General features: G+C 42.0%; 1 protein-coding gene across 1 annotated transcript; it reads left to right on the top strand.

Annotated features, from left to right (window-relative positions):
* Nucleotides 1-384: 384 nt before the first annotated feature.
* Nucleotides 385-11,638, top strand: fam20a (FAM20A golgi associated secretory pathway pseudokinase). The gene is made up of 11 exons (XM_086303156.1): nucleotides 385-758; nucleotides 2,126-2,319; nucleotides 2,744-2,794; nucleotides 4,011-4,089; nucleotides 4,383-4,475; nucleotides 7,110-7,225; nucleotides 7,612-7,792; nucleotides 9,421-9,530; nucleotides 9,650-9,731; nucleotides 9,814-9,873; nucleotides 10,015-11,638. Exons 1-11 carry the CDS (start codon nucleotides 385-387, stop codon nucleotides 10,283-10,285), a joined length of 1,611 nt encoding a protein of 536 aa, XP_086159282.1. The 3' UTR covers nucleotides 10,286-11,638.
* Nucleotides 11,639-12,429: the final 791 nt, after the last annotated feature.

Here is a 12,429-nt window from a genome sequence, read left to right as displayed (position 1 = left end):
AGCAGCCAGACTGTCACTGACTGCTGCTAGCACATGCTCGCTCTCAGCTCGGCACTTTCTTCAGTAGCTGCCAAGAGAGGAGGAGGAGGAGGAGGAAAAGTGAGGCTGGAAGAAGCAGACTGAAACACAGATAGAGAACAGAAAGAGAGAGAGAGAGAGACTTGGACCAACCTGTGACTGCTTGCCTCTGCCCGGCTGACTGTGTGTGTGTGTGTGTGTGTGTGTGTGTGTGTGTGTGTGTGTGTGTGTGTGTGTGTGTGTGTGTGTGTGTGTGCGAGACTGGAGGGAGACTACAAGTGATGCCTCACACAGTCCCGAGCAGCACATAGCCAGGACTTTGCTCAGCTTTCTTTGCCCCCCCTATACCCCCCTCCTTCTGTTTCAATGATGAGAAGAGATCGCATCTTATTAGCTGTGACCCTCACGGCCGTCTTCTCCGCCGACCTCTACTTCATCCTCTTGCCAAAGATGCGGAGCAAGGGCCTGACATCGGGACACTCCTGCTCATGTGGCCCCAACAAACTCACCCTCCCCCCCAGCCAGGGGGGTCTGGCCACGCCGCAGCTCTCCAACTGGACTTCTGCACCACTCCTGGACGGCACCACGTCTGAGCCTGCGTACGGAGGCTCAAAACTGGTGAGGCTTTTCTCTCACCCTCTATACAACATCCAGACTCCGGCTCTGGGGCCAGAAGAGAGACTGCTGCAGGTGGAACAGCTGATTGACTACTATAGGAGGAAAGTGTCGCACTGGGAAAGGTCAGTTTCTGGTGTCATGTTTCATCATTCTAAATTAAGATAATGTTTGTTGTGACAATAATGCCACTGATTTTGCAATGCGTGACTTGACGGAGTTACTTCACTTTATTGTTAAATTGCGTGTTCGTTTTGGCTCAGAGTTCCCACTGTGGTAGCACGTGTTGAGGCTTGACTGTGGTCAGGAGGCAGGGTCAGTGACACTGGGGCCAAACCCACCCGAGGCACACACACAAACACATATCCATGAACTTGGATGCACTTTGTTCGTGGTGACAGGCATACACCCACAGACAGACATCCGGATCTGTAGACAATTCTGTGCGTCATAAAAACTCCAGTGTCATGTGGGCTGGGTCAGAAAACCCTGACAAACACGTCACTTCTGAGAGCCAGCATCTGGAACGGTTTCTTTAAGGTAAACAAGGATTTTTAAAACTGCCGGGGCCCATCTCAATCTTTGGGAGTTGTAGCCGTCTTGGCTTGTGAGGCTGTCTGTCTGTCTCCCTCAGAGAGATATAGATATTGGGCTCTCACAGTGGAAAATAAGAAGAATTATGAGCAATGGATCTCCCCGCTGTGCTGCCTTACAAATGTGCACTAAAAAAAAGGCAGCTCACAGGCTTGTTATTGCAAAATATTGCAACAGCGTCTAAACATCACATCTACTGCATTCGTTGTGTGCATTCGTGACTTATCTGTTTCCCACAGTGTGTGTTTGGATACACGCTCTGCACTTGTCCAGCGGCCTGATTACTCTGTGTCACGTCAAATTAAATGAATGAGGTGGTAGGAATGACAGAAAAACAAACTTCTATTCTTAGCGCTTTGCTCCATTATCTCATTTTGTTATCCGGTCTGTGATGGAGTTTGTTTGGGTGGAGAAATGGCAATCCCACTCACTGTGGTCAGCCCTTGTCATGTGGTGCCCCTCTTACCACAGACAGTATTTCTTTTGGTATCAGTTTATTCTTATTCCTACTTGGAGGGGAAAGGGGGCTGGGCAGTTTAGATTTGTTAAAACTCAATTTAGAAACAGTAAAAAGCCTGTATATAAGAGACTAATAAAACTTGGCTGACTATAAATGACTAATGGAGGCAGGAGTAAAGTGGTAAATAGAACAAGTACTTTATAACACAACATGTTTTTCTTTCCTTTGCTTTAAGCATGTCATCTTAGGTTCAGTGTAAGCATCTCTTTAAATCAGCTACTCTGTTGTTTTAAATAACATAGGATTAACAATGGCTTTACAGAAAATTGATGTGTTTACATATGTTAACCATTTATTTAGGGCTCTGATAATAGGGAGTTGACAGCATCCTGTATCCCACAGCTAACATCTGTCCTATGTGTTATTCGTCTTCCTCAGACATATGAAGCTCTACAGTCTGGCAGCGGCTCTGGCTAACATCACTGTGACTAATCATGAGGTGACCTACGACCCTGATACCAGCTGGCTGAAGTTCCACCTGGGAATAAACCGCTATGCTCTGTACTCCCGTGATGACCCTACTGTCCTTCAACTTATCAAGGACATGCAGAGCATGACAGTCATCAGTGCAGGTGAAGGTCAGATGGGATTTGGAGCGTCTAGCTCGATGATGTCAGGGAAAGATTATCGGCTTCCTGTGTTTATGCTGTACTGTCATATCCCTCATGGGGTCTAATTTTGTGAACTGGGTGGAATTTTACATGTAGTGCAGTATAATTGAATAAATATGCAATGAAAAACGCTTCTGTTAATATAGGACAGATGTAGGAAAGATATAATATAATATCAGTACAAGAGCAACCAAACAGCTGATTGTATTGTATTGTAAAGCTCCTTTACAGCACAGGACTCTAATGTTTTTTACAGTAAGGACTGTTCAGCTAGCGTTTTATGCAGATGGCAAATCTAGCACCCATTACTTTTCTGGAATTAGACAGGTACATTCCCTGCACTAAGTGTGCTAATTTATTACCTAACAAGTTCATTGTCTTACAGATTACACTCAAGATGAGAAAGCCCTAAAAGGAGCGTGTGATTGCACCCAAGGTATGACAACGTCATCGCCACCTGTAATGAGCCTTTTATCCATTCGGGGATTTGGGCTTTTATTTTCTTTACCTCATATCTCATGTTGTGCAACCGCATGAGTCTGATTTCTCACTAGCCTCTTTGTTTCTCTTTTTGTTTGTCTGCCTCTCTCTCACTCTGCCTTTTCTGCTTGGCAGTACCATGAGAGACAAACACACTGTTGCCTTTGTGATAGTGAGGATTTTTGGTTTTTCTATTGGCACCAAAATCCAGATTTGTCTTTCTGTATACTTTGCTCTGGGGGCAAATAAAACCCAGGAATTAGTCTGCGTTCAAAGGCAGAGCTCCTAATTAAGCGTTTGATGTCTGCACGCGCCGAGGGAAGCCAGCGTTTCTTACCACCTACGCTGCCATCTCCTACTTTACTTCTGAGCAGCACGCAAACCAAAGCTACGGATGGATAATTGAAAGTTAGTGACGTGCCAAACAATAGATGCTACTGAGCTGTTCACTAAGTAAGTGCTGTAAAAGTGTCGCAGGTAGAAATGTAAACATTAAGGAGGACAAATAGCTCATTATTGGTTTTATATGTTAAATTTTTCTCCCAGCTACGTTTCTTCTTCTTCCACGCTGACTTGTCTGACCTGTCTCGTCTGTGCTTTGTCAGCATCCCTGCGCAGTGAAGTGCATGGCCACACAAACATCACTCACTGCCAAGAAGAAACAAGCAACAAAACAATCGCTACCCCCCACAGTTTAAATTTTACCTTCTCATTATTTCAGTCACCAAAGAGCGACGTAATTCATCGGCCACAGAAGCTGTTTGTGCCAGTTGGATTCGCGTTGAGTCATTTCCAGAAATGGTTTTATATTATAAACCTTGCTTGATTGTTAACTATTAAGAACCTGGAGTTTCACTGAGCACTGTGGGGAGGGGGGTGCTTGTATGTGCTGATCTGGACTACTGCTGTGACACAATATGGAGCCAGTCAGAAAAAGCGCAGGGTGCATCCAATTACCTTATTACTCGGGCGAGGCCAGACAATGATTCACATTTTGCAAATCTAAAATCTTAAAATAATGAGTCAGTTTGCATGCTGCTCACTGTTTGCTTTTCCCTGGCCAAAAACATTGAGATAAGTGTGGAGTGGAAGTCATGTAGGGCAAATGTTGTGGTACACAAAAACGTCTCGATCTCGCACCACACATCATGTTTCTGTGTGTCTTCCCACAGTGGTGAAGCCCAGCGGACATCACCTGAAACTGGCCCTGAAAATGCGCAACCTAGCTAAAGCCATGTTTAAACCAATGAGGTGAGGAAATCTAGTTGGTTATTTTCAGTTGGTGAAATCAATGAAATCACACAAAAACATGAAATGCTGAGTTAGGTAACATAGACTGTGTACTGTAATAGCATGCTATGTCATGTTCTGTGTGAATTTATGTCAGTCAAAAGCCTCGAGTTGGCCACCTGTAATGTCTTGATTATATATTGCAGAGTGTTGGAACTGACAGTTTGATCGCTCTGTGTGTGTGTGTTTGTGTGTGTGTGTGTGTGTGTGTGTGTGTGTGTGTGTGTGTGTGTGTGTGTGTGTGTGTGTGTCAGGCAGCAGAGGGACGAGGAGACTCCAGAAGACGTCTTCTATTTCGTTGACCTCCAGAGACACAATGCAGAGATTGCTGCTTTTCATCTGGACAGGTGCAGCCTCATTATCCCTCACTGTTTTCACGTCTTCTCGGTCATTGCTGTTAGACTGGGTAATTTTAGTGTCCTCTCACTGTGGTTATATGACTGCTTGGCTTGCTGGGGGTAATTTTAGTGTTGATTGCACACATGTTATTTTATTGATCTCAGTTACGTCCTTGTATATATAAAGGTACTATGACTGTTTTTGGAGGGAGGACGAATGCGACCAAATGGGAGGAAAAAAAGCTTATTTATCACTTTGATTCATTTTCTTTTTTTCTTAGTCAATTATCCAATTCATTTCTTGAGGGGAACGATAACATCTGATCCAGATTTCATTATAATCCATAAAAATGACGAAAAGCCAGCCCCAGCTTCCTCCCACAGTCAGAAGACTTGCATGTTAGGTTAATTAGTGAGTCTAAATAGCCAGAAGGTATGAATGTGAGTGACAGCTGTGGACAGATAGCCAGTCTATTGCAGTGCCAATACACTGCAATAGACTGGCTATCTGTCTGTGGTGTACCCTGCCTCTAGCTGTATGCCAGCTAGGCTCTGCCACCTCTGTGCCTCTAAATAACTTCAGTGACTGATGTCATCACAGCAGGCAGCATGGTGGTGCGATGATTTGCACTGTTGCCCCACACCAAGAAGTTCCTGGGTTTTAATCCACCATCTGGCCATGGCCTTTTTTGTGTGGACTTTCCACATTCTCACCATGTCTGTGTGGGTACTTCAGCTTCCTTCCACAGTCCAAAGAACATGCTATTAGTGGGGTTAGGTTAATTTGTGGTTCTAAATTGCCCATAGGTGTAAATGTGAGTGTCTGTGTTGGCCAGGATGTACCCCACCTCTTACCTTAAGACAGCTGGGGTAAGCTCCACCTTGGTTTGTGATTGGTTACACTAAGAATGTGAATATAGTAAACAAACAAGCTTAAAATCCGCATGGTTAGATGACAGTATTTGGACACTCAACGATAGACTGTATATAAAAGATGGATGCATGACATCACATTTTTTAACTTCTATTCTAAAGGCTCAATTTTGTTATTATGAAGCCAGAAAAAAATTGCATTTGAGGGAGGTGACAAAATTCTTAGTTATCCCAAATGCTAGCTAGCTAGGCTAGCAAGCTGCATCCACATACACAAATGTTTGCTAATTAGTGCTAATTAATAAATAGCCTACTTGCATTAAAAATGCTCCAAAAGGTACTGCAAACATGGTCGAGAGATACATTTTAGTTACTTGAATAAGCTAAGAAGCACTTGGCAGATGTGTCTAGCAACTACAACTGCCGGTGTTAACATCAAAGTGTCATGTATCAATTTGTGGCTGGCAGTTTTGCGGACCCAAATTGCAGACATGCAGATGAAAATTAAAGAATTTGCCCCAAGTGACCTTTCACAAAATTCTTATTTTAGATTTTTCCATTTCCATGCTGAAGTTTACATCCTGATGTTAGGATCGGGTCTAAACTTTGTGAAACTCTTTCTAAAATGTATAAAACAAAAATCCTAAAATTGACCAAAAATGAATCCAATTTAATTCAGTTTTTTTCTATAGCGCCAAATCACTACAACAGTCATCTAAAGGCCCTTATGATTTTGTAAGGTCAAGACCCTATAATAATAATCCATTTTTAGATTTATGGATCCATCCATTATGTCTTAGAGAGAAAGTGATGAAATTAAAGAATCCTCAGAGACGATGTGGCAGCATTCTTGTAATAGCGAGATTCAAAAACATCCTTAAAATCCCAAACCGTCTCCAACAATTAAGTCTAAAAAAACAGGTCCCCCTGTGCGAACGAATGTATCATGGAGCCTCGAAAAAGATTGCAACATTTTGGCACACCCTCAGATTTCCCAACTTGCTGATCAGTTCGAACCACAGTGTTTGGACACAGATGAGGACCCACTTATCTTTATGCAATTACACATTAGCTGAGGCGAGGTGATTCACTCATCTGAACTAGACGGTATCATTAACAGACCCACACACACACAGTGTTAAGTCACAGACAGAAAACAACTCCAGCACCACGTCAACAGCTCGAACAATTATTGTAATTACTCTCAAACAGTGCCTTTTCTCCTTATCTGCTCATACTTTATCAGTTATTCTTTAAAAAGTGAGAATGTTGTACAACTCCTGTTCCTGTTTTCTTTTTTTAAATTTTAATTTGCTATGTGTGTAATCTGTGGCAGTGTGTTGCCTCTCTCTCTTCGTTGTGTCTCACTTGCCAGAAGCCCTCATCATTATCACTCGCAATCAGGGGCTGGGGAATGCCAACCATTTTAGAAACAGCAATTCGGCATGACACGCTGATTGTTGTTTGATTACTATTTGCGAGACATGACTAAAACTCTGCCTCTGGGGAGTACAAGCTCTCGATAGTTTATATGAACGCAGCCAGCTGGATTACACAGCACGGCGGCTGTCAAGCGGACTCATTCACTGATAAGAATCAGTAAAATCAGTGAAAGTGGAGCGTGGGCTCCTGTGAGATGAGGATTTAAAGTTAGATAAGACTACCATCACCTTTGGAAGGTTTACACTGCATTAATATTTATGCCAGCACGAGCTGTCTCCCTACACGAGTAAAAGGTTTTCCTCTGAATCACATCAATATATTTTCTAGGATCCTAGACTTCCGGAGAGTTCCTCCAGTGGTTGGCAGGCTGGTGAACATCACTAGTGAAGTCCTAAAAGTAACCCAGAATGAAGACCTACGAGCTGTGTTCTTCACCTCCCCGGGTAAAAAAAAAACCCACATCAGTTCCTCAAAGTAATACCTTTAGATTAGACTCAACGGTTATGCCTGTATGTTAAATATAAACTCCTTTACAATAGTTCAAATACTTGATTGACACATGAATAGTGTTTCTCAGTAGCTGTGCATCTGATTGGGAGCTTGTTTATCTCTGCCCTTTGCATATCTTTGCAAACAAGCATGTCTGCGTGAAGCTAAGATGATCCGCGAGTTATTTTTTACTCAGTTTGATGTTTGTTTGTGTTTTTCCTTGCTGTTGATATGGCATCCAGCTAGAGGGAAAGGCAGAGCTGATTGGAAAGCATGTAATCGGAAGTGAACAGAAAAACTCATTTTGCATTCTTCCGTTTTTGTTCTGCTTCCCAAACAGCAAACAACACTTGTTTCTTTGCCAAGTGCCTGTATGTGTGCAAGACAGAATATGCAGCGTGCGGGAGCCCCGACCTGCTGGAGGGCTCCCTGTCCGCCTACCTGCCGGGACTCAGCATTGCTCCCCGCATCTCCATCCCCAGCCCGTGGATCCGTTCCTACACCTTCACTGGACGGGAGGAGTAAGACCTCGTTTTTTTTAATGCAGCACAAAACTGTTTAACTGCCAGCAAGCATTCTGCAAAATGGTGAGCTGGCGGTTGTTGATGGCAGTTGTTCAGCTTGAGGCTGAAGGGATGAATTTTTCAGCAGTTTCAAGACAAGCTGGTTGATGCACGAGCCAAATTCTTAAATGATTTCAGCTTTACTGACACCAGTTATTATGCAGAATGCTTGTAAATTCACTGGTAAACAGTGCATTCAAGTTCATTCTTGGCACACAGTCCACTGTTGCCTGCAAGATTTTAGACTTAAAGTCTGTTTTCCAGTGACCAAGCCTGTCATCAACTTAGGTTAGGCCAAATCTTGCCAACAGAGAACCGGTCCAAACATCACTTTAGTTATGAGAGTCAGTTTCATTTAGTTTATCCAGACAGGAAGCAATAAATTCCACATTTATCAGAAGCTCCTTAACCAACACACTCTTCCTGTCCTGCCTAGATTCCAATCAGTCAGCAATTTTTATGGACGATGATGTACTCTGTCACACTGCAAAGCAGCTAAAACCGCTCCCTTCAACCTGATAACGTTAAAATAATGAGACGCTTGTCTCAGAGTCTTTATCTTAATGCAGTCGAGAATCTGTGGAAGCTCACTGAGGACAAAATTAAGGCTCCATCCTGCAGGATCAGATGTCCTCAAGTCATTCCAAGAAAGTGGTGTCCATCACATCCTGCCGGTTTTTGAAAACTGGAACAATAATAATTTTCTGTATTTTGCTACTAATTGCTGCTGTGGTTACTGTTCTGTGACTCCGATCACAATTCTTTATAAAACTAACCATTTAAGTTTTTAATTCTGATATAGAATATTATAGTTTTGTTCACTTTAAACAGAAATAAGTAGTGGCGGTGGAATTCAGGAAAATATAATAATAATAAGACAACAATATTTCTGCTGTGTATATGCAGTTAATTTAATGGATATTTCTTGCTACTAAAACATGAGTGTCATTTTCCATAAATCAGAGTGCAAGATTTCAAAGACTCTTTTATTTACTATAGCATCCATTATTTTTAAGGCCTCCAAAGTCAGATTGCACAAGTCAAATGAAAACCACTTCCTGTTTTATATCATTAAAACACCTCAGTGACTTTGTCACACAAAATAAATGAGAGGCCTCCTGACTCTGTTATCTGGTTACATCATTGTAATAACATATTAACATTGTACTGTATAATGCATTTTAGAGCATCCTACATCCAGTTGATGCCTTTTAAAGGGAAGATTTTGCTTATTTTTGCAAGACTAACCAGATTCTGCAATTACCACAGGTCTGTAGAGTTATTACCAGTTAATTACATTTGGGGCCTTGTGAAATTAAAAAATGTGGCAAAGCAAGCACTAAACTGTTAAGATGTAAATAAAATAAAATACAGCATCTGTCTACTCAGTTCTGAATGCTTGCAGAGTGTTAAGAAATGAGGGAGGTAACACAGTGTTACACATCAACCCCTTTGTTTTGCTGGAGCATCACATTGAAAGTGAGCAATAAAAAGTTGTGGCTAATTTATTTTAATTGCTTCATTTTCCAAAGAATATTCTCCATCGGCTCCTTTTAATTTCCTCTCGTTTATGCTTCTTTCAAAAGGTGGGAAGTGAATCCTTTCTACTGCGACACAATAAAGCAGCAGTACCCCTATAACTCAGGAAACAGGCTCCTAAACATCATAGACATGTCCATCTTCGACTTTCTCATAGGTATTTCATTACCTCTGCATTATAAACTGTTCATGTAGCGTCAGATATTTTATATTGCGGAAATCTAGCTACACGTGTAGAGATTTGTTCCCCTCGTTAAAGTCACGCCTTCGTTACAGGGAACATGGACAGACACCACTATGAGATTTTTACCAAGTTTGGGGATGAAGGCTTCCTTCTTCACTTGGACAATGCCAGAGGGTGAGACAGAACCGCTGCTGAGCACTAAATGATGCTGCTTTTGTTCGCTGTCGGGGTTTAACGTGTGTTGTTTATGCACCAGGTTTGGGAAGCACGCTAAAGATGAGATGTCCATCCTGTCTCCACTGTCCCAGTGCTGCATGTGAGTATGACTCAGTCTATGGAAGTTGTGTACATAAGGGCATAAGTAAAAAAAAAATTAATAAAATCTGTGAAGGAATTAAGGAAACTAATTTCTCTTCTCCTGTTGATCGTGTGTTCTGCCCTGTCCTCTTACCCCCAGGATAAAGCAATCCACACTACTAAGGCTGCAGCTCCTGGCCCAATCAGAGTTCAGGCTCAGTGATGTGATGAGGGAGTCCCTGCAGGAAGACTCTTTAAGGCCCATCCTGACAGAGCCCCACCTGTTGGCCCTGGACCGCAGGTTGCACAAGGTCCTCCGAGTGGTCCACCGGTGCGTCCGGAGGCTGGGCAAAGACGAAGTGATCACTGAGGACTTTTTTAAATCCACAGTGACTCCCGAGGCTGCCACAGACGGGACGATGCAAAGGTAACAGAGGATGCGCTCGGCTTCTGGCTGCTCGGGAAGAGACTCGTATAAATAAGACTCGATAAATTTTTAGGAAAAAGCCGTGAGTCTTCATCACAGAAGGAAGGAATCTCTGACACCTTCACATTTTTAAATAAAGACCCTGTTTTGTTTTTTTTTTAATGAAATAAAATGAAGCTTTGTGAGTGGAAACTTACAGCATCTGATATGTAGAGCCACCACTGGATCAGCTTTTTTTTTTTAATGATTGTTGGTTTACACTGTGGATGTGGAAAGAGAGCTCTGCGTGTCCGTGACATATAATCAGAAAATAAAGTCTTTATGTGATGATTCTGCAAGTTCTGAGGAGAAGTTATCACCTTAGAGCGGCAGACTGTGTGTGTGCGCGCTCAGCCATATGTTTGTGAGAAAAGTGCTACCTATTAAACAGCCACTTAGTTTACTCCACCCTGTTTTCCAGACTTGTAATCCTCCGTCTCATCAGAGTGTTTAAACAGCTTCACAACGTCACCGTCAGCTCCGCCAGGCAAGGATACAGAAACAGCAAACCCAAAACAATTAGCAAATATGCATTTCGTTGCACCACAGTAATAACTCTCACCCAAGCGGACTTGTGTGAGGTTTTCGTCTGAACATGTCAGAGCTTTGACCCGTTCATTCCCTTTGTTCTCCTCCAACTAACCTGATAGTCTGCGTTGCTCTGTGATGTAGAGTAAGATAAATAACCACAACTATTTTTAAGAGACTTTAGAGCCAAGTGGAGTCAGACTTGAGCTTGACAAAGCAGAAAGAGTGGCTGATAAGGATCCTTTACTTAAAACAGGCCCTCGAGCACAGGTAAATCCCTTCATACCGAAGCATTTTTACAATACGCCTTCTCTAAAAGCTTTCAGTGAATGAATGTCTAAAATAAAAGATTTACCAAAGGAAAGCACAGAGAGGATTTGCAAATAACCAGTAGCTAAAGTTTAGAGAAATATAAATGTTGGGTCATAGTGCCAAATACAACAATCTAACTTTAAATGTGCTCAGTTGAATAATATCTGCTAAAGACGGAATTTTAAAAAGCTTGAGAAAAAAACAAATTTATTATAAACTGGACAAAATTCTCAAATGAGGAATGAAGAATTGTATCTGTTGTTTAAATTGTTTAATTTAGGCTTTTTCTTGTTGAGCAAATCAATGTTGTTTATTTTTCTGTGCAATACCTCCACCTAGTGTGCAAATTTGATATTACATCTTTTTGAAAATACAGGGACATGGCGGGCAGGTGCTTTTCTTAAACTTTACTATTAGATATTTCGAGGTGTTGAACTGCTGGTTGGGTATTTTATGAAATAAAGGACATTCAAAGCTCTTCTTTGACTGGCTTTTGTTCTGTTCTCTGTGTCAACATGATCCCACACTGCTTCAAAAATGTTGCAACCCATGCTTGAAGGAGGCCGGTCCATGACTGATAGTGCTGCACTGTGTGTTTGGTACGTTTTCCCAGCATCGTATGTTTAAAAATTAAACCACTGGCTATCAGATTCTGATATTGAATGGTGGATCAAAATCTGACAGTACTTTTCTAAGGTCATAATTCCATCAGTTTGGATAGGATCTCCCACACCACTGGCTGATAATGCAGCCACAAACCATGACAGCCTCCACTGCGATGGCTGTAGACACTCACTGTAGTACCTCTCTCCTGACTACTTCCAACACCTTTGAGATAATTTGAACCAAAAATTTTAAAGTTGGATTCATCACTCACATCAGAGCTATTGTCACTGATTTTAGTGCAGCACTTGTGTAGTTTGGGATGCCTCGGCTTTTTCTCTCTTTCTTAAGAACACCTTCTTGACAGCCACACTTCCACTGAGACCATTTCTGATGAGGCTTCAGTGAACAGTATGAGATACATATTTTTCTTCCTATTTCTTATTAGGACACGTGACGTTCAGATACTGTTCATCTGCCGTAGGTAGCTTTTGAGTCAGCAATGCCTTCTTCTGTCCTCTATTTGTCGAGTTTCCTCAATGTTTTAAACACATTTGACACCATGCTGAGATATAGCAAGTTTCTGGGTAAAAGCTCAGCTTGTTGGTGCAAAAATACTATTGTACACCCGTCAAACTGTGTTTTATCTTGGACATTTTTCATTCA

This window comes from Aulonocara sp. 'chitande type north' Nkhata Bay, linkage group LG8, assembly GCF_057382095.1.
Source record: "Aulonocara sp. 'chitande type north' Nkhata Bay isolate Kocher_YH1m ecotype deep benthic linkage group LG8, A_spYH_male_GT1.1, whole genome shotgun sequence".
In the NCBI taxonomy this organism is placed as follows: Eukaryota; Metazoa; Chordata; class Actinopteri; order Cichliformes; family Cichlidae; genus Aulonocara; species Aulonocara sp. 'chitande type north' Nkhata Bay.
This window is presented reverse-complemented; position numbering and strand designations above follow the sequence as displayed.